Genomic DNA, 26,708 nt, shown 5'->3' with positions numbered 1-26,708 from the left:
CCCTGGTTCTGCCAATGATGGATCATGTCGACCGCCAACTCCTCCAGGACATCTCTTCCCCTGCCGCTTTCCATGACGAAAAGCGCACGTTGGGCGAGGTTATTCACAGCATTCCAGACCCTTCTGTCGTTGACTGATTCATTGTCTGAAGCATAGACACGAAGGCCCTGAAGACGCCGTGTGTAGCTGATGACTGTAGTCGCCTGAAAGCTCCGCCGAGAGACTGCAAGCAATGATGCGACAATGGAGATGGGGGGACCGCCGCCTTGGTCTGGATCGAACAGACGGTTGATAAGGGGGTTTGCTGCTAGATGAAGTGACGTGTGATGAACAGTCCCTAAAGGGAGGTGATGGGTATGGAATACTGGCGTTGAGGGCAACGGGTCACAGAGCCAGGAACGTTAGCGGTAGGCTAATATATAGTCTCGTAACACCAGTAGATAACAGTAGCATCATTCCATCGCACCAACTTTGTCTCCGATAAGCGTCTCTCCGTGCGTTTGTATTTTTTGAGTCATGACGGCCTCACATCCTTTCAGCATGGACATGCTTTATTCGACGCGATTGAACTTTGAGACATCAAGGTTGAGTCAATAAAGAACCTGTCCGCCACCGAAGTTCCAAGAATCTCCCAACCATCAGTGGTTGAAGCCAGAGACTGCCTTGAGCCAGTGTATCTCAGAATTCCATGAACAGAGGAATAGACAGGATGGAAAACATGAAACGTCCAGCAAATAGGAAATTGCAAACCGTCACAAGAACAAAAGCAAATGAGACAAGAAAGATCTCCAAAACCTCATATCAAAAAGAGGAAGACGGCCGCCGTAGAGGTCGCAGGAATACTAAACACTAATAAAGACAACATCAGCCTTCCCTGTCCACACAGAGCCCGTCATCAAACAATTCCAGATCTTACCGCCAAACCTAACCATCATCCCGCTTTCTCCCTCAGACCCTTTAATCGTTGATACCGATACTTGAGACACGGTTGTATTCAGCAAGGTTAGCAGTGTCTTCAGCGTTGCAGATCAACAAAACGTTCATTCTTGTTATGCTCTCAGATGATGTCGGCTCTTGACATATGTTCATTCACAATTCCATGGATCATGGTCTCAGAATAAACGGGAACGCTTAATCTATCATGGCATGGGAGTGGGAGAAATGGAGTTCTTCTCACCTTTCTCGCTCATAGCTCGGGCTATAGACGGAACTAGATTGCGTGGTCAGAAAGAAGACACGATTCAACGTCTGCTATGTTACAAGGAACCGGGGACGAGGGATTCGGGCGATGGAGAACTGTCTACCTAGTTATATACATCAGTGAGATGACCTTCGACGTTGGTTACACAACTGTGTTCATGTCAGACAAGTGGGAGTGATTGGACACATTAAGGATGAATCAGGATGATTCATTCGGTATCATCATGAAGCAACCGCAACCTCGGTCGCTTGGCGTGTCAGCAACATAATAATTAAACGGTAATGCTGCTCCATCCACACTACTACAAGACCCTAATGATGTATAACTTGGTTTGTCGCACGGGACAACAGTGATGGAGATGAAGTTCTGACCACCAGCCTCCTCCGTACGTCGTCCCACTCTGGTTCATCGACGTTTATTTCCGCGTTGTTTACCCAGGAGGCACCTCTGGTGCGGAGTAATATTAATATGCGACCGGGTGTTAGAGAAGACCTCGTTCAAACCGACGAAGAGCCAATTCCACAGATGCCCAAAACAGCTGAGCGCGCTGGGAGGCAGAGAGTCGCGTTGGCGCCAATTGCGGTGACCCTATTTGACATAGTCTCTTGCAGCTTGCAAAGCAGAACTAGTGACTTGGCATCGCGAGTCGCCCATGGGTGCTGATGGCGCAGCCGCCGCTATGCTCAGTTCTCACAACTCAGTTCGCCTAAGATGCCCAATGTAAATTAGACGTCATGCCCCGCGCAAGGCTGTGTCCCAAATCCAGACAATTATTTGAGGCCTCGTCAACCTTCCCTCGGGCGCTGAGGTTTCCTACTTTTCGGCATCTATTTCTCAAACCTGCGCCTCTTGATACTATCTTCCGCAAGTTTACACGACGTCCGACGTCCTCACGTTCTGGCCAGTTTGCACCGTGAAAGACTCGAGCCTCGTCCGAGGCTCTTCCCGCGCACTTCCCTCGAATAGTTCCAGACAACAACAATGGACACGCAAAAGAGAGCCCAGAATTTACCTCCATCGCAACCACTTCTCGCCCGGCTGCCGAAAATCCCGCTCATATCCATTGTATCCTTGGTGATAGGGGGGTTGGCAACGATGAGTATTGTTACCTTTCTAGGCCGCTACTTCAGCAATGTCAACCAAGACGATGGTATGTGAAACCTTGTCCACTGATTTATTTCTTCTTTAACTACGTAGGCAATGGCTATTAACTCCTGGATTGCAGCTGTGTGCGAGTTCCTCTTCGGCCACGCCAGGCCCTGGCTTAAAGCACTCATCGAGCGAAACACTTTCTTCATCAAGACGATGCTCGTCTTCGGTTTCTGTGCCGACAGGACCATGTTCGTCACGGCCATGGTGGTGTACGCGGCTGTCATGATCTTTCACATGCAAAACCCACCGGATCTGTGGGCTACCACCGCCATTTTCGCCGTCAGCCGATGCATTCTCAAATGCATCGAGGAATGGGACTTCTCTGCGATCCTTTCCACCGTCACAATCAGTCTGTATGTGAGTTTGGTAGTTGCGGTGTTCTACGAGTACAAGGCAGCCTTTTCTCGCTTTGACGAAGAATAGCGCACCTAAGCTCGCATAATTTTATCCATCGCTGAAACACGTCAATGGCCTAGTTGCCTGTACTTGTGGTGTTGTTAAGCCATAGTACCAACAAGATAAATGAACGAGAGGCAGAAGAGGCAAAAGATGACTTGAAAGATCGAGCATTCGAGTGTTGTCTGCTGTAGATGGCTGATCAAGGATAACGGTTACCATCTTATATTCGATCAACACCAGCTGGCGGGCTAATATTAATAGATCATACATCTTCTGCATACTCTGATTTGTTGTTGAGGGGTACCTTTGCTTCGATGGGCATCCCCTGCTGGACGTATAATTAATAATGTGAACCGAATGACACCAGATATCACAAGTGAGTGAACCTTCTATTGAGCACTGTCACGGAAAATGCTGCGTTGAGAAGCAAACCAAGCTCGCTTTCGCAGGCCTATCTCTGGGTATTCAGCAGGTTGAGCAAGCTGGGGCTAACGGCCCTTCATTGCTCAAACCAAGGCTGATTTCCCGCGTTGCCATGCTCGCCTGTCCGATCACCGGCGATGTCATAGCCTCCAGTACACGAATCAGGTGATGACACAACAGCAGTTAGTGACTGTGCCATGCCTCCTTACGTGGCTTTGCTCCGGGGCACGCGTACTGAGAACCGAACGAGAATATGATTGCTTCAATCTCACAGATACATGGTATCAAGAGGTAGATATTGTCACGTCCTCGACACTTGGTTCTCGGGTACAATATTCTGTGAGCCACCCCCTTTTCCTCATTGCCTTCAGTCAGACCTTTCATGAACCTGGTCTGTAAAACAAATCTTTGCGCTGCTACTCAACTTACTGAGTCAGTCTTCTCTACACCGCGTCTCAGTAATAACTGTAGCCGAAGCATTTTTTTTAAAAAAAAGAAAAAAAAAGAAAAAAAGAGAAAGAAAACAAAAAACCGAGAGGAAACGAGGGGAAACTCCGCTGGGCAGTTGGGAAAACCCTCCTCAATTATTCGATGTCCCTATTATTTATCGATATGACTTTGGGAAACCTATAAATGCAACCCCTGGTCCTTTCAATTCAATGACTCGATTACGTTCATGACACTGCTCAACTCCTTCACGCAGAGCTTTCCCTCCACAACCACACCCATGGCACGTAGAATAGCCTGTGCGTTTTCCAGCGAGTCTGGATGACGGGGATCCTCAGCGAGGGCAAAGCTGACTGCATAAAACAGCGGTGGGCATCCCGGTCTATGTGTGATACTGACGTCGATTCCTTCGACCTCTAGCAGTGCCCTCACACGTCGATGACTCGGCCCCGTCGATCTTACCGCAATCATGAGCGCAGTCCAGCCGTCAATGTCTGTAACGTTTGGACGTACTCTACCCGTTTCCCCGAGCACCGTGATCACCTCCGCGCTCTTGACGTCGTCATGGCGACTTGCGGCATGCATGAGAGCAGTCATTCCCCCCTTGTCCCTGGCATTGATATCTATTGTTCTTGATTTGACAAGTCCCTGTACAGTTTGTCTGTCACCAAACTTGGCAGCATCCATGAGGGCAGTTTGTCCAGTGTGGTCATGCTCGTTGAGATCAACCCGCTTTGATGCCACCAACATCTCCACGATCCGTCTCTTCCCCATTCGAATTGCGTACATCAGAGCAGTTCCTCGGTTATCATCTCGGCACTTGATCTTACCGCCAGGCATTGCCAGTATGTCTTGCACAAGAGCCTCCAATCCATTGCGGATTGCAAGGAAGAGGAACGGGTTTTCACCACTCTCGTCGACAACACTGTCATCAAACCCATCTGATCTGAGGATGATCCGCGCAGTTCGTTCGTGGCGCATCTCAGTCGCAAGTATCAGGGCGCTCTTCCCGGAGTTGTCTTTGGCATTGATGTCGATTCCCCGAACTGCCACGAGCGCTTTCGTCGTGTCCTCATTGCCAGACATAGCCGCATACATTAAGGCGGTGCGCCCAGTTTTGTCCTTGACGTTGACCTCGATGTCAGGATGACGGAGTAATTCGCGTACAACGTCGTCCCAACCCCGACTGGCTGCATAGCTCAGTGCATCGCGCCCGTGCTCGTCCAACACATCGACAACAATGTCTGGTCGGGATAACAACGCTTGACAAATCCCCTTGTGTGATTGGTAAACCGCATGGAAGAAAGCCGTGCATCCGATGTGATCCATCGCATTTACATCGATCTCAGGGTTCGAGATGAGCAGTTTAACAACCGACACGCGACCAGCTTTAGCTGCGTACATCAACGGGGTGCATCCGTGAATGTCCTTTGCATTGGGGTCGATACCGTTCCGAGCCAAGAGCATCTTGATAATACGGAGGCTTCGTTCTAGATATGTGTTCTCAGACCCCATGAAGGTGACAAGGTTTGTGGCTGCTGCGTAGTGAAGGGGCATTCTGCCGTTGAAATCCCTTGCTGTGACATCAACTCGGTCTGAGCCCAGGAGTACCTGGACCACTTCGCCACGCAGGTCGTTTGCGGCATAGCAAAGCGCAAGGTGGCCGATTATGTCGACATTCACACGGTTCTCCTTTAGAAGAATTTCCACACCTTCGATGTATCCCACCCGGACAGCGAGAACCAGTGGGGGCCATTGGGGCGTCTGTTCCACATCGCCGTTCAGATCAAGCAGTGTCCATTTAGACGTTTGTTCAAGGTCGGAGTTCAGATCGACGCTCTTGTGCTCCACGAGGGATTTGAGTACCTCGCCATGTCGGTGGCAAATAGCCAGACTTAGCGCCGTCTCGCCAGAGACTGAAAGGTTCACATCAACCTCTTCTTCTTCTAGTAAACGTTGGACCACAACGTTATGGCCGTTCCTCGCGGCAGCCATGAGTGGCGTCATGTCATAGCTGATAGCATTTACATTGAATTCCCGAGTTGTGAGGAGCACGCTGACCACGCCCGCCTTTCCGGTGCATGAAGCTAGCCAGAGAGGGCTAGGCATATTCTGCGTTGCACCTTTCCCAGCGACGCTGATACGGCGTGAGGCCAATAACGCGCAAACCGCTTGAACATGACCTTCTCGAGAGGCATGCATCAAGGGCGTGTAGCCTCCGCTGTCTTGTTGATCTGGGTCTGGGCTTGCTGGGCAGGCGAGGAGACGTTGCAAGACAGAATGGAGACCAAAAAACGCCACCAAATGAATGGCGTTTCCATCATACTCATAGTCGTGATGAGACCACCAGTACCGCCTGAAATCGTCGGAACCGCCGTCCCAACACAGGTAAAACCCTTGTGAGGCTGCTTCGACGTTTCTTGTTTTTTGAAGGAACTCCCAAATGCAGACTTCAAGACTTGACACTTCGTTGGTGTGGTTACCTTCTTTGGATGAGAGAGCCAAAGAGGCATGATGGCCCCAGTAACGAACAGCATATGCAAGCAGCGGGTTGTCCTCCAGGCGTCGCTCGAAGTCTTCTCGCGTCCCGCATCGGCCGGTCGAAAATGGTCGGAAGGAAAGGTAAGAGACGCAGGCCTTGGCGATCCTCAAGTGGGAACCAGGAAACCATTTAGCCATCGATCGCTCGAAGTATTCTCGTGTCGTAGTATGGACCAGGCGGACAATTCCGGTGTCGTCGATTGTAACTAGTCCACCACACGCCGATACCATAATCTCCACTCTTGGGAGATCATCGTTGTCGATCTCATCTCCACTTTCATGCACAGCCCATGCGTGCTGAATTTCGGTTGACAGTAGCGGCCGTTTGGCGCAAATGATCCAGGAGAGAACATGGTATGCGAAGTCCTTGTACCCGGGTTGTTGCTGTCCAATTCTTTCCATCGCGCTATCGTATGCAATGCTCAAGATGTTAACCCTTCGTTCACTGGTTGACGATGCACCTTGCTGGTGCAACTGTGCCAACGCCTTTCGGATACGACTCGGCGTCAACTTGTCACTAAGGGACTGAAGAAACAAATGGGCGAGGAGGAATCTAGGAACTTAGAAGTTAGCAGATATAAAAAATAGACATTGAGCCAAGGCCCCAGGAATCATGTTCCACCGTTCTCCTCTAAGCGGAACTGAGGTGGTTACTAGCGACTTACATTCCATCAGCAGCTGTTGCGATAGAGTTGACGATCTCTTCGTGGAGGCACGGGACATCGTCAATAACAGTGGACAGATTTCCCACTCTACCAACGTGTCCGGCCAAGTATACCCGGAGATCTTCTTGGTGCGCAAGGATTTCGAGTGTAGGATGTCCTTGGAATATCCCCGTGATATTGGCGATCCCAGGCCGAGATGTGGCCAGCAGGTTTGATTTGGACTTTGATTGAAACTTCATAAGGGCCGAGAGAAACTCTGAGCACCCCCTCTCGTAAACTTCCCATTCGTCCAAGGCGTCAATAATGATGAAGATACGGCGGTAGTAGAGTTCGGCAACCGAACAAAGTGCTTCGATCAGGTCTTGCAGCTTTCTAGACTTCCTCTCGTATAGTTGGGTGATGGCTTCTGGTATGGCATCCAGCCGGCCAGCGAGCTGCCTCAGGAGACAGGCGATGAAGTCTTCGGCTTTCTGGTCATCTTGATGTCCAGACAGGAACGTGCAGTATCCGAATGCGATACCAACTTCAGGAGAGTGGCGATATATTTCCTGGAGGTGCTCAATGACTGCTGCCGCAAGGAATGTCTTGCCGGCGCCTGGGATTCCAGGACAAAACAAAACTTCAGAAGGCCGCGAAATCCTAGATTGTGGTGGTTAATAATAATGAGATTGATGGTCTCGCTGACGTGACGAAGAACAAGCTTGCGTAATAACGATGTGCAGGGAGGTGTTGACAAGTCAGTAACCCACCATGTTTGAAGTTGAGGTGATTGTAGGAACCACTGTCCAGTCCCAGCCTGTCTGCGAGTGCAGATGCTTGAATGAAGCGAGGAGTAGTCCACCCCTCGAGTGAGCCAGTTGAGCACCTCATCTTGCTTCTGTCTAACATGTGATTCATCGATACGACCGGCAATGTGGTCAAGGCGGTGGATATAAGCTCGGTGGTTTTGCATTTGTTCCTTCCTCCCCTGCCTCACCTCGAGGTTTGTATTCGCTGCAAGCGTCGCGCTGTCGATGTTGATGAGTAAACTGAGACTGAGGCATCTTCGCTGTAAGTCTTCGACTGCCTCCCGTGCCCTGTCAAGGTTGAAAGCGGCTTTGAGTCGCTCCCAGTCCAACTTATGACCATCCTTCCGCTTCTTGAACTTTTCGAGCAACAAGACGAGTTCCTTTTGACAATAGGCAATTAAAGCCGCAGTGCTGACACCCTCTGCCTCCAAGGGGTCGAAAGCGGACAGGAGGGCAGAAGACCCTCCTTCGAACGCTTGGGCAAACTTCACGTTCACCGTGGCGAACTTGTTGACCGCATCCAACACAATTCTAAGCGTCTGCAGTTCAAGGATGAACTTCTTGGCGTCATGAGGAGCGTCTTTCCAGTTGATATACAACTTTCCAAACAACTCAACAAGTTGAAAAGCGACGCCAATAACCCCTACGATCCCAGTGGGATCAGCCATTTCGCGTCACGGAACGATACGGGAGGGCAATTATCAGTGGTCGATATGGTAATGAATGTTGACAAAGCTTCCAGATCGTTACGGGCTGTATGGGGGCGAAATGCTCGATTGATCAACGGGAGCTCTCCGAGAAATAGATTGAAGAGGGAAAAAGGGAGGTTGCGTTTCGCGGAAGAGTGGACATGAGAGGGGAAGGAGGTGCTCAGCCTCCAGAGAGGGGAGGTGGGCCCCACGGCAGCAGTCAGCCTCAACAACCTCAAGGTTGGCAAGGCTCCAAAAGAGGAGCTCCGACGCAGACCGAGACGACCAATAATATGAACAAGTAAGTACATATAGTCACACACATTTTAATCACGACAACAATTTCTTTGGTGTAATTAATATACCATAACTATGCATACGAGTATACCAGACGTGAACCGCGACGAGCTTGTGTCGCATTTAAATAACCAGACTGCCCTTAGCTGATTCCCCCAATTCCAAGGCGCAAGCCTCGCAAACTGAGCTCTCATACACGTCTTCCTTCGTCGAGTTGTGAGTCGTGCCAAACATCTCGCACGGTTTCTCCCATCCCCGGAAGACGGTGTGGCCGCAGGTGAACTGGTGGAAGACCTGAAGGCACATTGTCGCAGGATATGTGAAGATCGACTACCAAATGTTAGCGATGGAATTCACATTGCCCTCGGATATTTGCAATATTGACTTATAATTATGAAGGCGGTTGTCAGGTTTTACAGGACTAAAGTCGAAGCGACGCTGGTTGCCAAGACAAGCTGGACGGTTGATGTTGTTTTGAAGTGGTGATGTTGGAAGGTCTAAGGCAAAGTCCAAGTAGGTACCTGTACAACGATGTTGATTCTCCTCGTGTCTTCCGAAACACAAGAAACTTGATTTATCGTCATCCTTTTATGTTCTAATGTAGAGATTCTCTTCCCAGGCTGTGCAACTCTGTCTACGGGGCTGTGCTAAAGAGGTTCGCGATGATGACTATCCTGGGTTATCCAGATGCTCAACTAATACTCCGTAGATCTCGTCCACGTCAAACTTTTAATGTTTTCTTCAATTCCAACTGTTCTCTCCAGAGCCCTTGCTGAACGCTCGACTGACTTCAAGCCACATCGTATTTCTCGAACTTTTCCCGCCGACTCAAACCCTGTCCTGGCTGAGACCATCTGCGATGTTCAGCCACTCAACCAACGCCAGCGCCGGGGTCCAATCAGAAATACAGTATCCCAGATCCCCTGGATCCCACAAATTGCACTCTGCCAAATTCATCCTTGAGGAAAAAGCCACCGCCAGCCATCTTACGCATGTGTTGACGAAAGCTGGTTTCCTAAAAGGGAAAGCTCGGCGGAAACGGGGGAGTGGGCCCGGGGTCGGAGTTGAAGAGTGGGTCCAGGCCGGGATTCCCGATTGCTGGGCCGGCCGGGTCGCCGGAGTCTCCGACATGGGACCGGTACCTTCAGCTGAGCACATTTATAGTCTCTAAGCAATACAGGTTTTCCCTCTCATTCAATCACACGGCTCATTGCCATACAGAAATGCAAGAAAGAATGAATCATTTCGCTGGCCTAAAATCTACCTAGAACCCATGAACCCCTTACCTGACGGAAAGGTGCACCGTCTTGACGTCGGTGAAAAAGTCCCTCGAGTAGTCCCCTCCTTGACGCCAAAGTCCGCTCCCTTTCAACCCTCCGAACGGCATCCCCATCTCTCTCGTCCCCCAGCAGTTGACCCACACCATACCCACTTCAAGCCGTTCCGTCAGACGCAGCGTCCTGGTTACGTCCTGTGTCAAAACCACAGCCCCTAGCCCAGACTTGCCGCTATTGGCAAGACGGACTACCTCTGCCTCAGTGCGAAACGGCGTAACGATCACTACAGGGCCGGATATTTCGTCCTCATACAAAGTCGATGAGGGGTCCACATTAGAAAGGATGGTGGGCGTGACCCAGTAGCCCGAGCGATAGTCCTCACTCAACTCTGGAGGGACGCTACCGAGCTGGAAGACCGCACCCTCGTTTTGGGCCTTCATCAGGTAGTTCCGGATCCTGTCGTAATACGCTACGCTCACCATCGGTCCGATCTGCCCGTTTCCCTACCCCCAGGCGACTTTGCTCACCAATAGCTGGATAAACCTGTCAAGGATCGATTGCTGAACATAAATCCGTGCGCAGGTGGTAGGCATTTGATCCTGGTTCACAAAACCAGCATACGTTGCGATTGAGATTGTGCGCGTTGCTACGTGTGGTTGCAAGGCATCGGCGAATACCAGTGTTGGATTCCTTCCCCGGAGCTCGAGTGATAGTCGTTTCGTCATGTGGTTGCTGGCGAGATCTCGAATGGCATCGCCCACGCTGGGACTTCCCGTGAAGGAGATGCCAACAATCCGAGGAGAGTTCACCAGGTGTTTCCCTGTCGTCGGGCCGTCTCCCATGACGATGTTGACAGTACCGCGTGGAAGCAGTCCGAGCTCCCGGATTATCGCGGCGAGGACTGTTCAACAATGTAAGCACTGAATAAATGCAGAATACAGCGGGATGAATCAGGGGAACTCACGGAAAGTTGTCAGACTCGTACACTCGCTGGGCTTGATGACAGCTGTGCAACCAAAGGCGAGGCAAGAAGCTAGCCTCGAGGTCACAGAGCACAGCGGCATGTCTGAAGAAGTGATGAGCACGAAGACGCCGGCTGGGGACCGCCGCTCAAATATCATTGTTCCAGAATCCATCACCTGTGTCCGGGAATTCTCGGTCTGGAGGTATGAGGTGAAGTAGCTACCTCTCATGTTAATGGGGTCTGCGATATATCTCCCCTCCCAGCCGTGGGACTGTGCTCACCGGATGAACCTCAGAGCATGAGCAACCTCAATTCGTGCCCTCTCCAGGTTTCCCTTGGTCAATGCTTTCGCAGATAGCGAACAGCTCGGTGTAAATCTCGAAGCTCGTGCTGATCTGGTATAGGGCGTTGATTCTGCATCCAGGGCTCGTTTTTCCCCAGATCTGGGTGGCCTCGGCCGCGCTGTGAATCGCCAACTGTACGTCATCGGACTTCGTGCAGGGGACCTGGTAGATAAGGCAGCCGGTCATGGGGTTGTAAGAGTCCAGGAGCGTCGTGGTCGTGTCTGACGGGAACCGGAACTCGCCGTGCACGAAGTTGGGGAGTATGAATGGCTGTGGGTAGCTCTCGAGCAGATACTTGACGTCATCCAGCGTTTCCAGTTGAGAGATCGTACCCAGGAGAATCTCGACAGACTCAATTGTCCCTAGTTCGGGGAAGAGGTGCGTGATATTAACAAGGTCCCTGAAGGGGTCCAGAGTGGTGTCGCTGAAGGTGGACACGGCATCCATCACTGCTTGTAGAAGAAAAATATCCCAGAATCAAGGCCAGAAACGCTGTCTCTAAGAGGCGATGAAGGAAACGATGAAATACTCGTATGTATCTCAAGCTTTGCTGTGAGTCTCGGTTGTTCGATGTTGCATGTTGGAAGCAAACCAGCTTGCACAATGCAGACCCGGACGAGAAGAAGTCCCAGGAAGCTCACGCAGCTCAGACGGCTTCCAGGGAAAGAGGCTATGATCATCAAATGGCGCTGAGAGAAGCAGCGACGACTCGTTTTCTGTGCTCCAATTGTGAAGGTGCGCCCGACGAACGTGTGAGGGTGTCCGAAGATGGCAACCACCAGTCGTACATGGTACTTGGCCTTCCTATACACACCTAATTGACGATTTACGGTTCTAGGTTCCTGTGAATAGTCCGGAAGGCTCCCTGGCTGAGAATGGGAGGGTTGATCTTCCTATCACCCAGACGTTTTCTGCGTCACCCCTCGACTCCTGATCTCTGACCAAACCCAACACCACACACCCACGGCCACCAACAGGATTATCAAGTATTGTCAGTTATTCAATCACGCCCTCATCATCATGGAAAGGACCAGGTCGTCTACTCTTCCTCACCCAGCTCATTACGCCTCCTCCCTGCCATCTCCGAACGGCACGGGCTTCATCCTCCCTCACTGCCCTCTTCCCCCCGCCAACTACGTACACGCGCGCAGCATCCCGAGCGAGTACCACACAATCTTCATATCCGGAACGTCCAGCCAAGGAACCGACGGAACATTCGCGGGCTGCGTCACCTGGCTGGAGGTGATACACGAGATGGACTGCGCTGCGCAGACGGCAGCGGTGCTGCGCAAGATCGAGGCGGTGATCCGGGGTGCTACTTCCGGCGTGTGCGGTTTGGAGAGCGTTGTGGACGCGACGGTTTACCTGGTGGATTTCAACCGCGACTACGCCGCCATGAACTCCGAGTGGAACAAGGTCTGGCCGGACCGGACCAGGGCGCCGACGAGGACGTGTGCGCAGGTTATGGCGCTGGAGGATGAGAGGATGGCGGTGGAAATTAAGTGCGTGGCGGTCGTGCGGGGATGGAGAAATGAAGGATTGTTTGACGGAGTTGTCGGCCTATAGAACCTTGTCCCTGACGGCGAGTATGATGGAGATGACGTTACTACAAGCGTCTTGTTACAATCGGAGATCGGGGATGTGGTTGCTTTCTTGACCGAGCCTGTACTCCCAGCACAGCTTTACACCCACAATGAGCGATAAACTGCACAAAAGCCGCATCCCACTTTGTCTACATAATACCATCCAGATAGCGAGTCTCGGTCTTGAAGTTGGTAGGCAGCGTGGCATGCGGATAAGAGCGGGTCACGGAATGATCCCCCTGTCTTACACTCACATGTCGGCAGCCGGCAACGGCCAACCACCATCACCAGATCAACTCGCAATGCAACCTCCGGAGCCCCGATACCCCGTACAACGTGAGATTCGGGGCGTGCCGTTTAGGAAGGTCTGGTGGCTGATCTATGATACCTGGCGCCAGGTGACCGGCTTCACAGCCCATATTATCTTCAACAGCATGTGCTGATCAGTTCGTTTCCACGGCCATGCAGGCTCTTGGAACCGTCAACACACCAACCAGTAAATTGTGCAGGGCCCGGGGAATGTTGACAGGAGTGAACGCCTTTCAATTCCTCATGGTTGTCCATGTCTCGTCACTGACCGTCCAAACTTCAACATAATACATCAGCGCAGATCTGTCTCACCGCCCCACGCGGCGCGTCTCTCGTCATCAATTGACCCCGAGGCACTGGTCAAATTATCGGAGCCAACAAGTTCAAGCGAGAAATCAAGTTCACATCCGATAGTAAAAGTCGGCAGTAATGAAGAGCGAGTCCTCGGACGCAACCGCCATCGACGATAACCCCAGGGAAGGGGCCCTCGTTGACGGCACTGTTTCGCTTGATCGCGACTCGCAACTCCAACGCGGCCTTAAGAGCCGGCATATCCAATTCCTTGCCCTTGGTGGAGCGTGAGTATCACTCCGGTGACGTCCATCAAGCAAACCGCTGACCTCCAACCTGATAGTATCGGAACCGGCCTCTTCGTGGGCTCCGGTGGCATCCTGGCCATCGTCGGACCCGTGCCACTATGGCTGGGTTACTTGTCCATGATGTTGGTCGTCTGGATCGTCATGAACATCATCGCCGAAATGACCACGTACCTTCCCCTCAAGGGAATCACCCTTCCCTACTTCACGGACCGCTTCGTCGACCGCAGCCTGGCATTCGCCTCGGGATGGAACTACTGGTATGCCTACGCCATCTTGGTCGCAGCCGAGGCCACTGCCGGCGCGATTCTGATCGAGTACTGGGACACGCCAGTCCCAACCGCCGTGTGGATCACCATCATCCTCGCCGTCTGCCTCTTCCTCAACATCATCGCCGTGGGTGTGTTCGGGGAAGCCGAATTCTGGTTCGCAAGCATCAAACTGATCACCATCATCGGTCTCATCATCGTCGGCATCGTCATCATGGCCGGCGGGGCACCCGAGGGCGGGGCCATCGGCTTCAAGTACTGGAATGACCCGGGCGCCTTCCGCGAGTACGTCGGCACTGGTGCAACAGGCCGCTTCACGGCGTACTGGACCGCTTTTATCCGCGCGGGCTTCAGCTTCATCACCTCGCCGGAACTGATCGGGCTAGCGGCAGGCGAGACAGTCGCGCCGAGGCGCAACATTCCCAAGGCGGCGCGGCGCTTCCTCGCTCGGCTCGCGGTCTTTTACGGCGTGAGCAGCCTCATCATCGGCGCCCTCGTCCCGTACACCGATCCGCGCCTCCTCTCCCCCGAATCCAACGCCAACGCCAGCCCCTGGGTCATCGGCATCCAGAACGCCGGCATCAGCGGCCTGAACCACGTCATCAACGCTGCGATCCTGACCTCGGCATGGTCAGCGGGTAACGCGTTCCTCTACTCCGGTTCCCGTGTGTTGTACTCGATGGCGGCGACGGGCCAGGCCCCGCGGATCTTTGCGCGCACAACCCGCCGAGGCGTGCCCTACGCCGCGGTACTGGCCACCTGGTCCGTGGGCTTGTTCGCGTACCTCAACGTGTCGGAGAACGGCGCGCAAGTGTTTTTGTGGTTCATGAACGTCTCGACCATTTCCGGGTTCATCGCGTGGATTGTCGTCATGGTCACGTACCTCCGCTTCCGTGCCGGGTTGAAGAGCCAGGGGCTGCTGCACACGAGGCCGTTCCAGACGTTGGGCCAGCCGTACGCGACGTGGTTTGTCCTGCTGGTGGTGAGCCTGTTGACGTTGACAAACGGGTTCCAGGTGTTTGTGCCGAGCCGGTGGAATTATCAGGACTTTTTGGCGGCGTACATCACGCTGCCTATCTTCTTGGTGTTGTATCTGGGACACAAGCTGTGGTTCCGCACGCCGTTCCTCAAGAGGGCGGAGAATATCGATGTGGTGACAGGGAAGAAGGAAATGGATGAGCTCTGTGCCAACGACCACCCACCGGTGGCAAAGAATGTGTTTCAAAGGATATGGTTCTGGATAGCTTGAGGTGGGTGTTGTGGGATGGCCGTGGGATGGGAGTGGGAGTGGCAGGACGATGTTGATACCCAGAAATAGGGGAACCAATGAAGATGCACGCAATTCAGCCTCACCTATTGAGTCGCTGTCAACAAACGCCCTTCTGTGAAGTGGTCTGAGCAGGAAACGCCGTCAGGCCACCACCGTTCGGTGTGTCCAGCAGCGTGGACAAAACGCAAGCCAACACGAAAAAGTGTTAGACTGGGGAAAAAAGACAAAAATCGTTCGATCATGCTGGGACTCGAACCCAGAACCTTTACCAGCTAGCATTGAGCACCGGAAAGTAACGCGCTACCATTGCGCCACACGACCTGAACACTTGTTGCTTTCCGAATGGGCCCTGATAATCCGCGGGTGGAGGGGTCCCAACGCTGTGGATCGGATCTGCTTCCGAATCCACCCCCACCATCCCGAAGTTGTCCCTGTTCCATCCCGTTCTCAACACGCAATTCATGTGCCAGTTCACATGGACCTTTGGCACCTTGTTCAATGAACATACCCAATTCAAGCTGGCATTTTTTCGATGACCTTCCTTTCACGATTTGGGTTCCCCTGCTGACAGAAAACTTCCCCCACCCTGCGGGCATTGCTGTCGATGACGTAACCATGACGCCAAGCTCAAGTTTGGGCATTTTCAGCGCAGGTTTGGGCATTGCAGCCCCGCCAGCGTTGGGTGTTAGCGGAGAGAGGTCCTGTCTGTGCCCCGCACTCAACCGCTCAATCCGCCCGCATTCCAGGTTGAAGTCTGAGACCTTGAAGCCGTCAAGATAAGGCATTGTAGACAAGAAGGTTGATTTTTTTGGGATCCGAGATTCGCATCGGATGATGGGATTTGATGAGCAAGGCTGTCAAATTGCCCATCTTCTCTGACATTCAGCACAGGACCGAGGCAAGCGGGATTGCATGTGGGTGGCTGTGAGAGAAACATCAGACCACAAGCTTGTCAAACCATGCCAACTGCGCCCAGACATCGTTCAATTTGACATGTGTAACTCGGACCTCCAACGGGTTCCGTATCGCATGCGGACCGAGAGAGCTGACCCTTTGGAGGTATTTAGAGCTTAACGGCAGTCCGAGTCTTTTTTCGTAGCTTACGTTTTGCCCAATTCTTATCACCAAACAACCTTGCATCATCATCAGGACAATTCAAACAGCACCACCGAGCAACCTGTCGGATTGCCATCTGTCAGAAAGCCATCTCAACAGAGTCCATCTGACATTTTCGACGTCGTGTCGGAACTTTCCGCTATCTAGCAACTTCATCCAACATGCCCGACTCAAAACCCCCTAACAAGGTATGTGCATTTGTGTCCAAGAAACCCCTGGTCCGAAACCCACGCTGACCCCTCCCAGGCCATCAAGGTCGTCATCGTTGGTGCCGGCTCGGTCGGCGTCACGACTGCCTACGCCCTGCTCCTGGACGGGCTGGCTGCCGACATTGTTCTCATCGATATCGACCGCAATCGTGCCCTCGGCGAGGTCATGGACCTCAGCCATGCCGCGCACCTGCACAAAGCCCGTGTTCGCGTGGGCGACTACGAAGACTGCGAGGGCGCTGCCGCCGTCATCATCACGGCCGGCGTCAACCAAAAACCTGGCCAAACCCGCATGGACCTGGTCAAGACCAACTACGCTCTGTTCAAGGACGTCGTTCCGCGCGTGGCCAAGAACGCACCGGACACCATCATCATCGTGGCCACCAACCCCGTCGACGTCCTGACGCACGCAGCCTACAAGCTGTCCGGGTTCCCGCGCGAGCGCGTCATCGGCTCCGGCACCGCCATGGACACGACCCGCTTCCGCCACGAGCTGGGTAAGCACTTCGGCGTCAACCCGCGCAACGTGCACGCCGTCATTATTGGTGAGCATGGCGACAGCCAGCTGGCGGTGTGGTCGCTGGCGACCATCTCGGGGATGCGCCTCAAGGATTACTGCGCCGCGGCCGGCGTAGAGTACAACGAAGAGGAGCTCGAGGCGTGCGCGACGCGCACCAAGGAGGCGGCGTACGAGATTATCCGCCGCAAGGGCAAGACGAACTACGGCGTTGCCTCGGTGCTGGTGAGCATCCTCCAGCCTATCGTCGCGGACAGTGACGCCATCATGACGGTGTCCCGCGTCGGGTCATACGCGGGCGTCGACGACACCGCGGTGAGCATGCCCTGCAAGCTGAACCGCCATGGAGCGTACCAGGATGTGCCGTTGCTGCTCAACGACCAAGAGAGGGAGGCGTTGAGGAAATCGGCACAGAGCATCAGGGACGTCATCTCGTCGGTGGAAGAGCATTTCGAGAACGAGGAGAAGGCCAAGGCCCAGTCCACCGAGGAGAAGACAGGTAAGTCCCCTGATGAGGGTCAGCTCTCCGGGCAAAAGAAGGCTGAAGCAGCCGTTGAGGAACAACAGCCTGAACCCACCGAGAAGCCCGAGCCCGCTGAGGACAAGACCGATCCCGTCGATGCCGTCCGGCCGAAGAGGTCGCGCTTGTCGAGCAGAAGCCCGAGCCGGTGGAAATCAAGGTTGAGCCCGCTGATGAACAGCCTTCACCTGCCGAGATCGCTGAGCCCGTCCAAGAGAAGAGAGGTGAGCACGTCGGGGTGAAGCCAGGTTGAAGGCGCCCGATGGCCTCTACCTGGTCGATGTGACCTGGCTTAGCAAGGCATGAATGGGGTCTTTGGGGATAGATGATGGATACCCGGTCTGATTGGCAACGCTATGCGTATTCTTTCTCTGGCTCGTTTAGTTTTGGTTTTCGGATCTGTCAGGGATATTTTCGGAGTTCTGTTCGTTTTTAGAGCGCGGTTTGCTTGTCATCTATTATTAGTTTCTTGAAATGTATTTGGGATCTTTCCTTCCTCGCCATGGGCCCCGTTCTATGTGAGGCGATGATGCTGCCATTGGACAACAGGACGTTGAACTACGGAACTACGAAGTACTGTCTGTTCCACCGCCGACACGACCGCGCGTCTGTTGAAACATGTTCTTCGTCTGAAACGGCATTATGACGACATAGTCTTGGCTGATGCCCTGCCCAACAATGCTGGAGGACCAAATCGGCATTGTGTAATAAGCTCTAAGTCTAGGTGGCCTTGCAGGTCAAAATTAGGCGTCACCTACGGAGTACTGCGGCAGTCGACTTCTATTCTTGCAGAGCTTTCGCGCGTCCGTCTTACACCAAATCGGGCCAATCAACCCGATATTCCAACACAAGCGTCTCAGCCATGAAACGCGAGGGAGCTCGTTGGCTCCCTTTCTCGACCCGACACAGAAGAGGATGAGATGGGAATTGCGCTCTCTTTATAGCGCTTGAACTGAAGGATCTCCCGACGAAGCGACGTTGTCTGCACGATAATCCTGTCTGTCAGACTTGTCGCGCGCCTAGGACTCAAGCTTGCGCCAAACGGGCGCTACAGCAAGCGACCGCTCCGATCAAGATCGCTTCCGTCCTGTCGGGTCCTCGGCATGGTGATGCGGCGCTGACTCATCTGTACGCTTCCCCCCGTACGATCGACTGCAGAACAAGGCTGAGGACGGATGTGACCAACCGCACCCTGCAAGGTTAAGAGACTGCGACACGAGACGACACCACGCGGCAACGCTTTGACAGGCGACGCAAGTTGTGTTACCTGAGTGCCGGCGGCCTCCTTTCGCCGGCCGCAAATGACTGGCCGAGTGGGGCCGTAGCCAGCCGTCGGGCTGCCCCGCGAGGATTGTCAATGGCTGAAGGGAGCTGTCGCCAACTGCCATGGCTCCGAAACGTGTCCTTCCCTGCCTTTGTCTTCAGCAGGAAGGCAGTGCAAGACTGATGCCTGCAGGTCATCCATACCTATCCTGAGGTCTGCCTTGTTCCTGCCTTACGAGGACTGCTCAAGTGTGCGCTGCCGGTTGGTGCTCGCTGCCTGGCCAGGCGGCCGCGATCCGTCCCCACCCGCTCTCCTCCCCACACAAACTTTTCGCAATCTTTTTGTTCCTTTGCTGCATCCAGACATGCGATGGCGTCTCGATGGCGCCCGCAACGCCCTGTGAGTGGCTCAGCGCGGCCGCAAGGCCGATGAGCCAGACGGGAGGGATCCCCACCACCCTTCATCCCGGCCGCCATCCTCCCCATTGTCCAGTCATCTTTTTCATGCCGGGTTGCCGAATTGAGCGTGCGCTTGACGTCCTCACCGGGGAATTGTGGGGAATGTGACTCGCATTCCCCCCTTCTTGACCGCACGCGGCCTTGCAGTCTCAGTCCAGGACTCATCTTCTAGGCAGAACACCGCCATCATGGACACAATGTCTGATTCTATGTGCGCCTCTCGTCACGCGCCGGAGATCACTTCCTTGTATATAGGGAGAGGTCATCCTCCGGCCTGTCCTCAATGTCTCTTTCATACCCTCGTCTCCTAAACCACCGTCGACCTATTGGCTGCCCATTTCCATCACCATCATCACTGTCATTGTCTGTCGGGGAGAAAGACTTACTATACCAACTCATATCCCTATCAACGACACCAATCCACAGAGCCCCCCAGGCCTCGCTGGCATCACCTCCACAATGCCGCACGTCACCTTCGTCCCGTCGGAGCCGGGCCACCACCGTGTCCGCTACGACGGGTCCGACCCGCCGCCACCCCGGATCGGGACCCACCATCACCACCGGAGCAAGACCCACCATGAGAAGACTACCCGTGCCGTCGAGCCTCCGGACATCCGCTTCTGCGTTGAGCTCGGCCTTGTCATCCGTAGCCGGAAGCGCAACCACAAGTCCGTGACTGGCCTTGTCGATGAGATCAGCGACCAGCTCACCCGTGCTGAGATCGCCAACCATGTCGCCAGTTCCTCCCGTTCCTCCGTCAACCCCCGTGAATGGACCGTTGCAGGCGAAGTCTGCATCCCCTCCCACCCTCGCGACCACCGTTTCGGCATCAAGCTTGTCTCGCCCTTCATGCGTTTTTGCAAGCGTGCCGAGGAGTGGCAGAACAACATCCGCTCCATCTTCCACGTCCTGAACGCCCAATTTGAGCTCACCACCAGCCACCAATGCTTCACCCACATCCACATTGTCCCATCCGTGGGGTATTGGGAGCTCGACCAAGCCAAGGGCATTGCCAAGTCGGCTCTGTACTTCGAGCGCTGCTTAGACGAGCTCGTTCCACCATATCGTCGCAAGAGCGTTTGGGCCAAGAGCAACCGCAACAACTTCTACTTCTTGACCTCCACCATGGCCCAGTGCTTCGCGCTTGTGGACTCTCAGAAGACTTTTGAGGGGCTTGGCGCGCGGATGAACTGGACCAGTGCCTCATCACCCACCGGCGTGGCCCTCGGCGCACAACCCGGTGCCGACTTCCAACACGATGCCTTCCGGTGGAGTTTCGTCGGGCTCAACGAGGGTAACGGTTATGGCACCATCGCCTTCCGCCAACCTCCTGGATCCACCACCGCCTCTGAGGCCATCGGCTGGGTCATGCTTGTCGGTTGCTTGGCTCGTCTGAGCTGCGGCGCTGGCGGCGGTCTTAATCCGGAATCGAAGCCCCAGCTCAAGAGCCTCGGAGAGTGGCTCATCTATGAGGCCGAGTGGTGCAAGATGCCTCACAAGAGCCCGCTTAAGGACCTGCTTAAGCAGGCCGTTCCTGTGACCCCCGTGCCCGGGACGGTCCCGGGCATGGATGCGGACAACATCACCCTCGACGAGGACCAGCGGTTGAAGTGGAAGGCTGGTGACAGGGACCTTGCGCTGGAGAAGTACAGGAAGCTCACTACGTAATAGCCTCTGCGGGAGTTCCAGATGCTTTATACTCTACTCGATACGTTTATATTTCTATGACTCAGGGACGGGTTCGGCAGGATCATGGACATGAAAATAGGACGAACATGGCAGTGCAAAGGATTCACGGGCGCGATTGGCATCGGAACTGGCGTTCACGGGAGATACCACGGGTTTGCTTGGGTTTTGGGACGGTCATAATTCGACTCTGTAATCGAGTTTTCACTCAAAATAACATCACCACGCGTGCAGGAGCGCGGAAGCGTGAATCATCTCCTCAACCAACGTGCCCAATGCCCTCCGCCCTGCCTGTTTGTGAAGCCTGATTGAACACAACACAATCCATACAGAACACCCAGCCAAACCCCAGCCTTGTCCGGGATGACTAAGGCATCCATCTGTACGCCCCATGAGTCATCGCATCACGGGACTCGCCGAAGTCACCGCATCGTCCCGAGGCGAGGTCAATGAGGCAAACAAATTTAACATGCCTACCACAACTGAGCCACAAGGGCGACACTGACCGAGGCCGCGCGGTCTGATCGTGTCGCCGCCGGGCAGACCTCGTCTGGAGACAAAGGTCGCTGTCAAACCACGTTTGTCTACCTGACATTTTCTGTGCAACAGTTCTGGCTTGTTCTGGTCTAGAGGCAAATGTCAGCGCTAGGTCATTAGCCTAGGCACCGATAGACAGGATAGGCTGCAGCCAGCCTTGTGTCACCGCTTCGGGGTTGAGCCGGGCTGGGCTGTGACGGGACAGCTGGTTTGGGACAGCTGGTTCTTGTGATGCCGGGGGAGTAAGGTAAAGAGAAGTGTTGATGGTGTTTGTTTGTGTGAGGGAATGGATGCGGTGTGCCTTGGTGGCAAAAGGGGTTTGGTTGGTTGCCTATTATGGGGATGGGATGATAGATGGATGCCTCGTCCTCAGTACCTCGGCTCTGCGTGGTCACGCCGTTTTCGGTGAGGAAAGGTGAGTCTCGCCATTGGGGTTGGCACAGCGAGATTGCGGCTTTTGTTTGCTTGCGCTATTCGGAAATACGATCGGGCCCGGGAGATGCCTGAGGTTTCTGAGGCTTCTGGGCTGACAATAATGGGTCGGAGATAGTTTGGCTGTCCGAAATACTACGTGCTTCGGTTGTGATAGGCTGCCCCTGGCCTAGACCAGGTCATCTGCGTTTGGTCAACAACCCGCGCGTTGCAGGACTACATACAGCTCAGAAAAGCAGTCAGTTATCCCAGCGAGGATGCTTCGTCTATCTGTTTCTCTTCCTCCTTCATTTACCAACATATTTCAGTCCTCGCTTTTCTCCGTTCTTGTTGTTTTTGTTCCTCAATGACCGAGATACACCCAGTGCTTACGGTCTGTATCTCCTGCTCAGGCATGTACATGCCTCAGCTCTCTCCGTTGCTATCCGCCGGTGCCTTGTATATCAGGTTGTATGTTCATGTTACCCTACCCATCGTCCCGTTTCTCTTCTCTGTCAGACCCGGGAACAGATGGGCCAAGCCTGCAGCCTTACATGATGCGCCTTCCAGGAGAAAAGGGAACACAACATTTGGGGCAGCGAATAGCGACAGCAATCCCAGAAAACTGCTATGGAAAATCGACTCATTGCCTGACAAACTGCCTCAGGAAATCTCCCGCCCGCATGGTACTATGCCCACTCTTTTGACTGGGCATCGCTTCGCCACCGGGTAATCCAGCCAATTAATATGGGAGATAATTAAAATGCGGGGATAAACAATGTCTCGCAGCACACCCAAGCCAGGAACGTTGCCTTGGCTCACATTCTTCATGACTTCACATTCTAAACCTTTCGTCAACCATTCGAACCATCTTGACGAGGCGGACAGTGTGAGCGCATTCACGGCCACCTCAGTCTACATCCCCAGACTCTTCGGGCCGTTATGCCAAGGTTGTGCACGTTCTAGAACATCCAAAACGGCTCTTTTGCCTAACTGGAGAGCAACGTCGTACAGGAACCGTCGCCGCGCCCTTTGCCGTACAGACTGTGGTGGTATAATTCCGACAAGATCGAAACTGGATCGTTGGATCAACAGCGGTGTGAAGAACTTGTTTGCGAGAACGCAGTTCGGATCTGGTATTGGGTCGGTCAAAACATCGGGGATACTTCCAGGGCCAATTAATCTCTCAACAAGTCCCAAACGAAGATTCAGGCGCCGGAGTGGCCCGGGTCATGCCGAGGCTACGGCTGTTCCTCCATGAAGGGCGGCTGTCTGCAGAGAATAATCCCGGACAAGATGGCGCCGCAACTGTCTCTGCGCGTGCATCCAACGGCGGAGCCGTCGCTCGGTCAACTGCGAAACGCTTGCTCGACTTCTACCATGAATCTTTCATGGCCTTTGAGAACCTTCAAGCTGGCTGAGGTCTGACCGTGGCTCAGGCTGGATGGCATTGATGGACATCCTCAAAATACCCATCACATTGTTCCACTCAGCCTTGTGGAGTTTCCATCCTCTAGTGCTTATTTTTGACTTTGTACTGTGAAGTAAGACGCTGAGTACCATGTTTGCTGAAGCGAGAAGAAGCGAGGCGTTGAAAGAGATCTTGTTGGCCCGGACATAAGACGTGGGTCCCCAAAGTAACGATGGACTCCGAGTATCAAGTAATGGGTTTCTCTATCAGGTTGCATCCGAGACCTGAGCCACCGTTTATGCCCCTGTTGATTTCTTCAGAGTGCCCGCGTCCCTGGGACGCTGACATGTCAAACAGACGGCATTTACTGCAGAGTCGGACTAGATTCCTCCGCCATTTCGGTGAACGATATTGAACTAGGGTCATTGTCAGAGTGGATGTTGTCATCCATATGGAAGAATAACAGTTGAGGAAGACTGTATCACCACCGGCTCTCACTGCGCACCAGTCAGATGCGTGGTTTGCTTCACAGAGCTTCGTTGGGGGCGAAATCATTGCCATTCCGAGGTTGATACTCCGTAGGTCCCTCCGCTGCATGTGCTTCGCCGAGAGTCTCCCCATTTAGAAGCTAAGAAATAAACATTACTCAACTTCTACAGCAAAGGCTCAGCGAGGATACTGTGAAGTAGTGAGAATACTGTGACGTAATCTCCAAAGTCTCCACCAGTCGGGTAATCACCACACCGAATGCTCGAGTCGCTTGGATGTTTCCCTGCTTTTCCTGGACATAACCGGTCAATCCAGAGTCTTCCTCGTGCCTGTCGGTTGAGAATTGGGCATTCGGAGGACCTTTGGAGGCCGGAATAGGAAACCCAAATCTAACATGCTATGCCGTGTCGACGGGTACGACCTCATGGTCTCACCATCATGATATTGCCAGCCGTCAGCTCGGTGGGACAATCGTGCCGCGTCATCGACGTGAGGAGTGACCGTTGAGGTGACGGTTGAGGTGCCACAATCAAGTATAAAGAGGTCTCGACTCGCCATCGATCAGGACATCTCTTCACCAGCATCAACAAGCTCAACAAGCCATCATCACAACTACACCAGCCCTCAAACCAGCCTCCAGCAAACCACAACAACTTTAACGCTCTCGAGCAACCACCACCAACCAACCATCAAAATGAAGTTCCTCGCCATCCTCTCCCTCGCCACCGCCGCTCAGGCCGGCTGGACCTTCACCTTCTCTGGCGGTGTCCGCGACGGCCAGGGCAACAAGGGCTGCACTAAGATCAACCACAAGGCCGGCAAGACCTTCTCCTGGGACCGCTCCACCTTCTCCTCGTGCTGCATCCGCCTCTACTCCGACTCCAACTGCGCCAACCAGGTCGGCTACTCCTGCCCTGACTGGAAGAAGGCTGCCAGCCGCGACCTCAAGAGCTTCAAGGTCACCAGCTGCTAAGCGGCTTCGACAACGACAAGATTCGATGGGAATTGGGACATGGGGGATGGAGTTCCTGGAGGTAATTGGGAGTGTGGAGGAAAGAACTTGGATTGGATAAGGGGTGTTTTGTATCCTTTTGACTTTTCTTCAAGGTATTCGTTGAGGATGGGGTGTTGATGTGTTTGGACCTGAGCAGGCTGGTCAAGATAAAAGTCAGGGGCTGGGCATCAGCATATCTTTGCTTCAAGAATACACCTTCAATTTCCTCCTTTTCTTCTACAATTTGTGCCCCCTTGTGATGAATGTGTTTGTTTTCCCTCCATTCCTCCCGTTTGGGCCTCTTAGTGAAGGAATCGTGCACATACGGTTCCCAACCGCCGTTGACATCATATTCTCTAAACTCTTGGCTGCCTGCGTTGCTATCGTTCTAGTATCTTTGCCGACGAAGAAGCAAGGTAAACAACTGGTCCCGGGAGCCGAGGATTCGGTTTCACCAGAGGAATCAAGTGGTATTCAAGTCAACTGATACAGGCGTCAACTGGGCACAGCTGCCACAGCGTTTGGGGTCAGATTTTCGTTCCGGAGGATTCCCTTCCACGCCTGCCTGCAGCTTCCAGACGCTGCCAGACAAAGGAGGTCGTGGAGATATCCTCCTCTGTGCTGGCTGGGAGCTCTGCTCCTGCCTCTTTTTTTCTTCGTTCGCATCTGAGTCTAGCACCACACTTTAAGTTCGACACGTTGCCATTGCCATAAACTCAGCTATATCTCAAGATGTGGGAGAACAAGGAAAAGGGCGAAGCCATCCCGTGGAGCCAGCCACTAATATATCAACCAAACCGAAGTTAGCTTGACCCTGCAGGGGTCCATCCTGTGTCAATCGCTGTTGTTGTAGAACATTGACGAAGCGTCGTTGTTGGTGATGGAAGCACGTGATATTACGCAATAGCAGTTGAGCAGAGCCTCAAGATCTGGTCCCTGATCGGGGACGGCTGTTATCTATGCGGCAGTGCCTTGATCCAGTTTGTTGGGTCCGATCCAAGAAATCTGCCTTGCCAATACGGTAACCTTACTCTAGCTGCTGAGGACGAAGAGCGCCTTGGATCTACATGCCCAGGCGGACTCAGTGCCGCCAAGTCCATAGGCACATACCTCAATGTCCAACACCCCAACACCCTCTTAAATTCATTCTTTAATCTCAGAGCTTTTGACGCTACAGGAGAACTACCTTATGCTATACAGTGCTACCAAAATGCCTTTGGAGACCGTTGTGCTGAAAAGAAAGACATCAAATGCGATACCCCGCCCGCTCGGAGGAGAGTTGGTCCGTCAGCCAAGACCACAGTCACGGGTATATATTTCGTCGTCTTCCCTTGGCAAGGGCATTTGAGATGAGCTTTAAGCCCCTGAGTCCTAGGGAAACTGGTCTATGTGGGATAAACACGAAACAGAAGGTTGGCATATCTTAGGGAGACTGTTCATACTTTGGTGTTGAGGTGGTCAGGGGGGGCTTGCTCACCACACACAGGCACACCCTTCCAGAAATACGAGATAAAATGCACGTAAACGGCCAAGAGAAGATGATAAGGAGTTTAAGAGCAGACATTTCAACGACTGGAAGAAATTACCTTCGTAATCCAGGGTTTGTTGCCATATTGATGGTACGCTCCTTACTGTGAACCCATCAGTAATCAGTTTCCCTCGACTTCGTGACCGGTTTTCTCATGCCAGCTGGAATCACATTGTGCCACGGTAGAATCAGAAGCGTTTGATCAACCTATGAAGGGAGAAAGTCCAGTGTGAGGCTTGAACACACATGGAGACACTACCAAATATGCTAGGATTCTCGTGGATAGGCCCGAGCTTCTCATAGACAATTACTGGGGCTCAAATGAACAAAGCCTCTTGTGTCTTCCTGAACACT

The 26,708-nt window shown here is 53.3% G+C and overlaps 10 protein-coding genes and 1 non-coding gene across 11 annotated transcripts; 6 read left to right on the top strand and 5 right to left on the bottom strand.

Moving 5' to 3' along the window:
* Positions 1-2,296: 2,296 nt before the first annotated feature.
* Positions 2,297-2,776, top strand: VTJ04DRAFT_1338 (uncharacterized protein; the record flags this gene model as incomplete). The annotated part of the gene is made up of 2 exons (XM_069359014.1): positions 2,297-2,351; positions 2,427-2,776. The coding sequence occupies 2 exons, from the start codon at positions 2,297-2,299 to the stop codon at positions 2,774-2,776; spliced, it is 405 nt and encodes a 134-aa protein (XP_069223946.1).
* Positions 2,777-3,870: 1,094 nt separating this feature from the next.
* Positions 3,871-8,284, bottom strand: VTJ04DRAFT_1337 (uncharacterized protein; the record flags this gene model as incomplete). The annotated part of the gene is made up of 5 exons (XM_069359013.1): positions 3,871-3,975; positions 4,136-5,734; positions 6,155-6,716; positions 6,829-7,467; positions 7,578-8,284. The coding sequence occupies 5 exons, from the start codon at positions 8,282-8,284 to the stop codon at positions 3,871-3,873; spliced, it is 3,612 nt and encodes a 1,203-aa protein (XP_069223945.1).
* A 1,600-nt stretch (positions 8,285-9,884) lies between these two features.
* Positions 9,885-10,361, bottom strand: VTJ04DRAFT_1336 (uncharacterized protein; the record flags this gene model as incomplete). Its single annotated transcript, XM_069359012.1, has 1 exon — positions 9,885-10,361. One exon carries the CDS (start codon positions 10,359-10,361, stop codon positions 9,885-9,887), a length of 477 nt encoding a protein of 158 aa, XP_069223944.1.
* A 790-nt stretch (positions 10,362-11,151) lies between these two features.
* Positions 11,152-11,634, bottom strand: VTJ04DRAFT_1335 (uncharacterized protein; the record flags this gene model as incomplete). The annotated part of the gene is made up of 1 exon (XM_069359011.1): positions 11,152-11,634. The coding sequence occupies one exon, from the start codon at positions 11,632-11,634 to the stop codon at positions 11,152-11,154; it is 483 nt and encodes a 160-aa protein (XP_069223943.1).
* A 573-nt stretch (positions 11,635-12,207) lies between these two features.
* Positions 12,208-12,753, top strand: VTJ04DRAFT_1334 (uncharacterized protein; the record flags this gene model as incomplete). The annotated part of the gene is made up of 1 exon (XM_069359010.1): positions 12,208-12,753. One exon carries the CDS (start codon positions 12,208-12,210, stop codon positions 12,751-12,753), a length of 546 nt encoding a protein of 181 aa, XP_069223942.1.
* A 755-nt stretch (positions 12,754-13,508) lies between these two features.
* VTJ04DRAFT_1333 (uncharacterized protein) lies at positions 13,509-15,193 on the top strand (the record flags this gene model as incomplete). Its single annotated transcript, XM_069359009.1, has 2 exons — positions 13,509-13,657; positions 13,714-15,193. 2 exons carry the CDS (start codon positions 13,509-13,511, stop codon positions 15,191-15,193), a joined length of 1,629 nt encoding a protein of 542 aa, XP_069223941.1.
* A 256-nt stretch (positions 15,194-15,449) lies between these two features.
* VTJ04DRAFT_t8 lies at positions 15,450-15,535 on the bottom strand. The gene has a single exon. It is a non-coding gene; the product is annotated as a tRNA-Arg (tRNA).
* A 956-nt stretch (positions 15,536-16,491) lies between these two features.
* Positions 16,492-17,818, top strand: VTJ04DRAFT_1332 (uncharacterized protein; the record flags this gene model as incomplete). Its single annotated transcript, XM_069359008.1, has 2 exons — positions 16,492-16,518; positions 16,577-17,818. The coding sequence occupies 2 exons, from the start codon at positions 16,492-16,494 to the stop codon at positions 17,816-17,818; spliced, it is 1,269 nt and encodes a 422-aa protein (XP_069223940.1).
* A 1,939-nt stretch (positions 17,819-19,757) lies between these two features.
* VTJ04DRAFT_1331 (uncharacterized protein) lies at positions 19,758-20,966 on the top strand (the record flags this gene model as incomplete). Its single annotated transcript, XM_069359007.1, has 1 exon — positions 19,758-20,966. The coding sequence occupies one exon, from the start codon at positions 19,758-19,760 to the stop codon at positions 20,964-20,966; it is 1,209 nt and encodes a 402-aa protein (XP_069223939.1).
* Positions 20,967-21,020: 54 nt separating this feature from the next.
* VTJ04DRAFT_1330 (uncharacterized protein) lies at positions 21,021-21,579 on the bottom strand (the record flags this gene model as incomplete). Its single annotated transcript, XM_069359006.1, has 2 exons — positions 21,021-21,144; positions 21,491-21,579. The coding sequence occupies 2 exons, from the start codon at positions 21,577-21,579 to the stop codon at positions 21,021-21,023; spliced, it is 213 nt and encodes a 70-aa protein (XP_069223938.1).
* A 2,947-nt stretch (positions 21,580-24,526) lies between these two features.
* Positions 24,527-24,805, top strand: VTJ04DRAFT_1329 (uncharacterized protein; the record flags this gene model as incomplete). The annotated part of the gene is made up of 1 exon (XM_069359004.1): positions 24,527-24,805. One exon carries the CDS (start codon positions 24,527-24,529, stop codon positions 24,803-24,805), a length of 279 nt encoding a protein of 92 aa, XP_069223937.1.
* Between the last annotated feature and the right edge of the window lie 1,903 nt (positions 24,806-26,708).

The sequence above is a fragment of the Mycothermus thermophilus genome, assembly GCF_041956435.1.
Source record: "Mycothermus thermophilus strain CBS 625.91 unplaced genomic scaffold VTJ04scaffold_1, whole genome shotgun sequence".
In the NCBI taxonomy this organism is placed as follows: domain Eukaryota; kingdom Fungi; phylum Ascomycota; class Sordariomycetes; order Sordariales; family Chaetomiaceae; genus Mycothermus; species Mycothermus thermophilus.
This window is presented reverse-complemented; position numbering and strand designations above follow the sequence as displayed.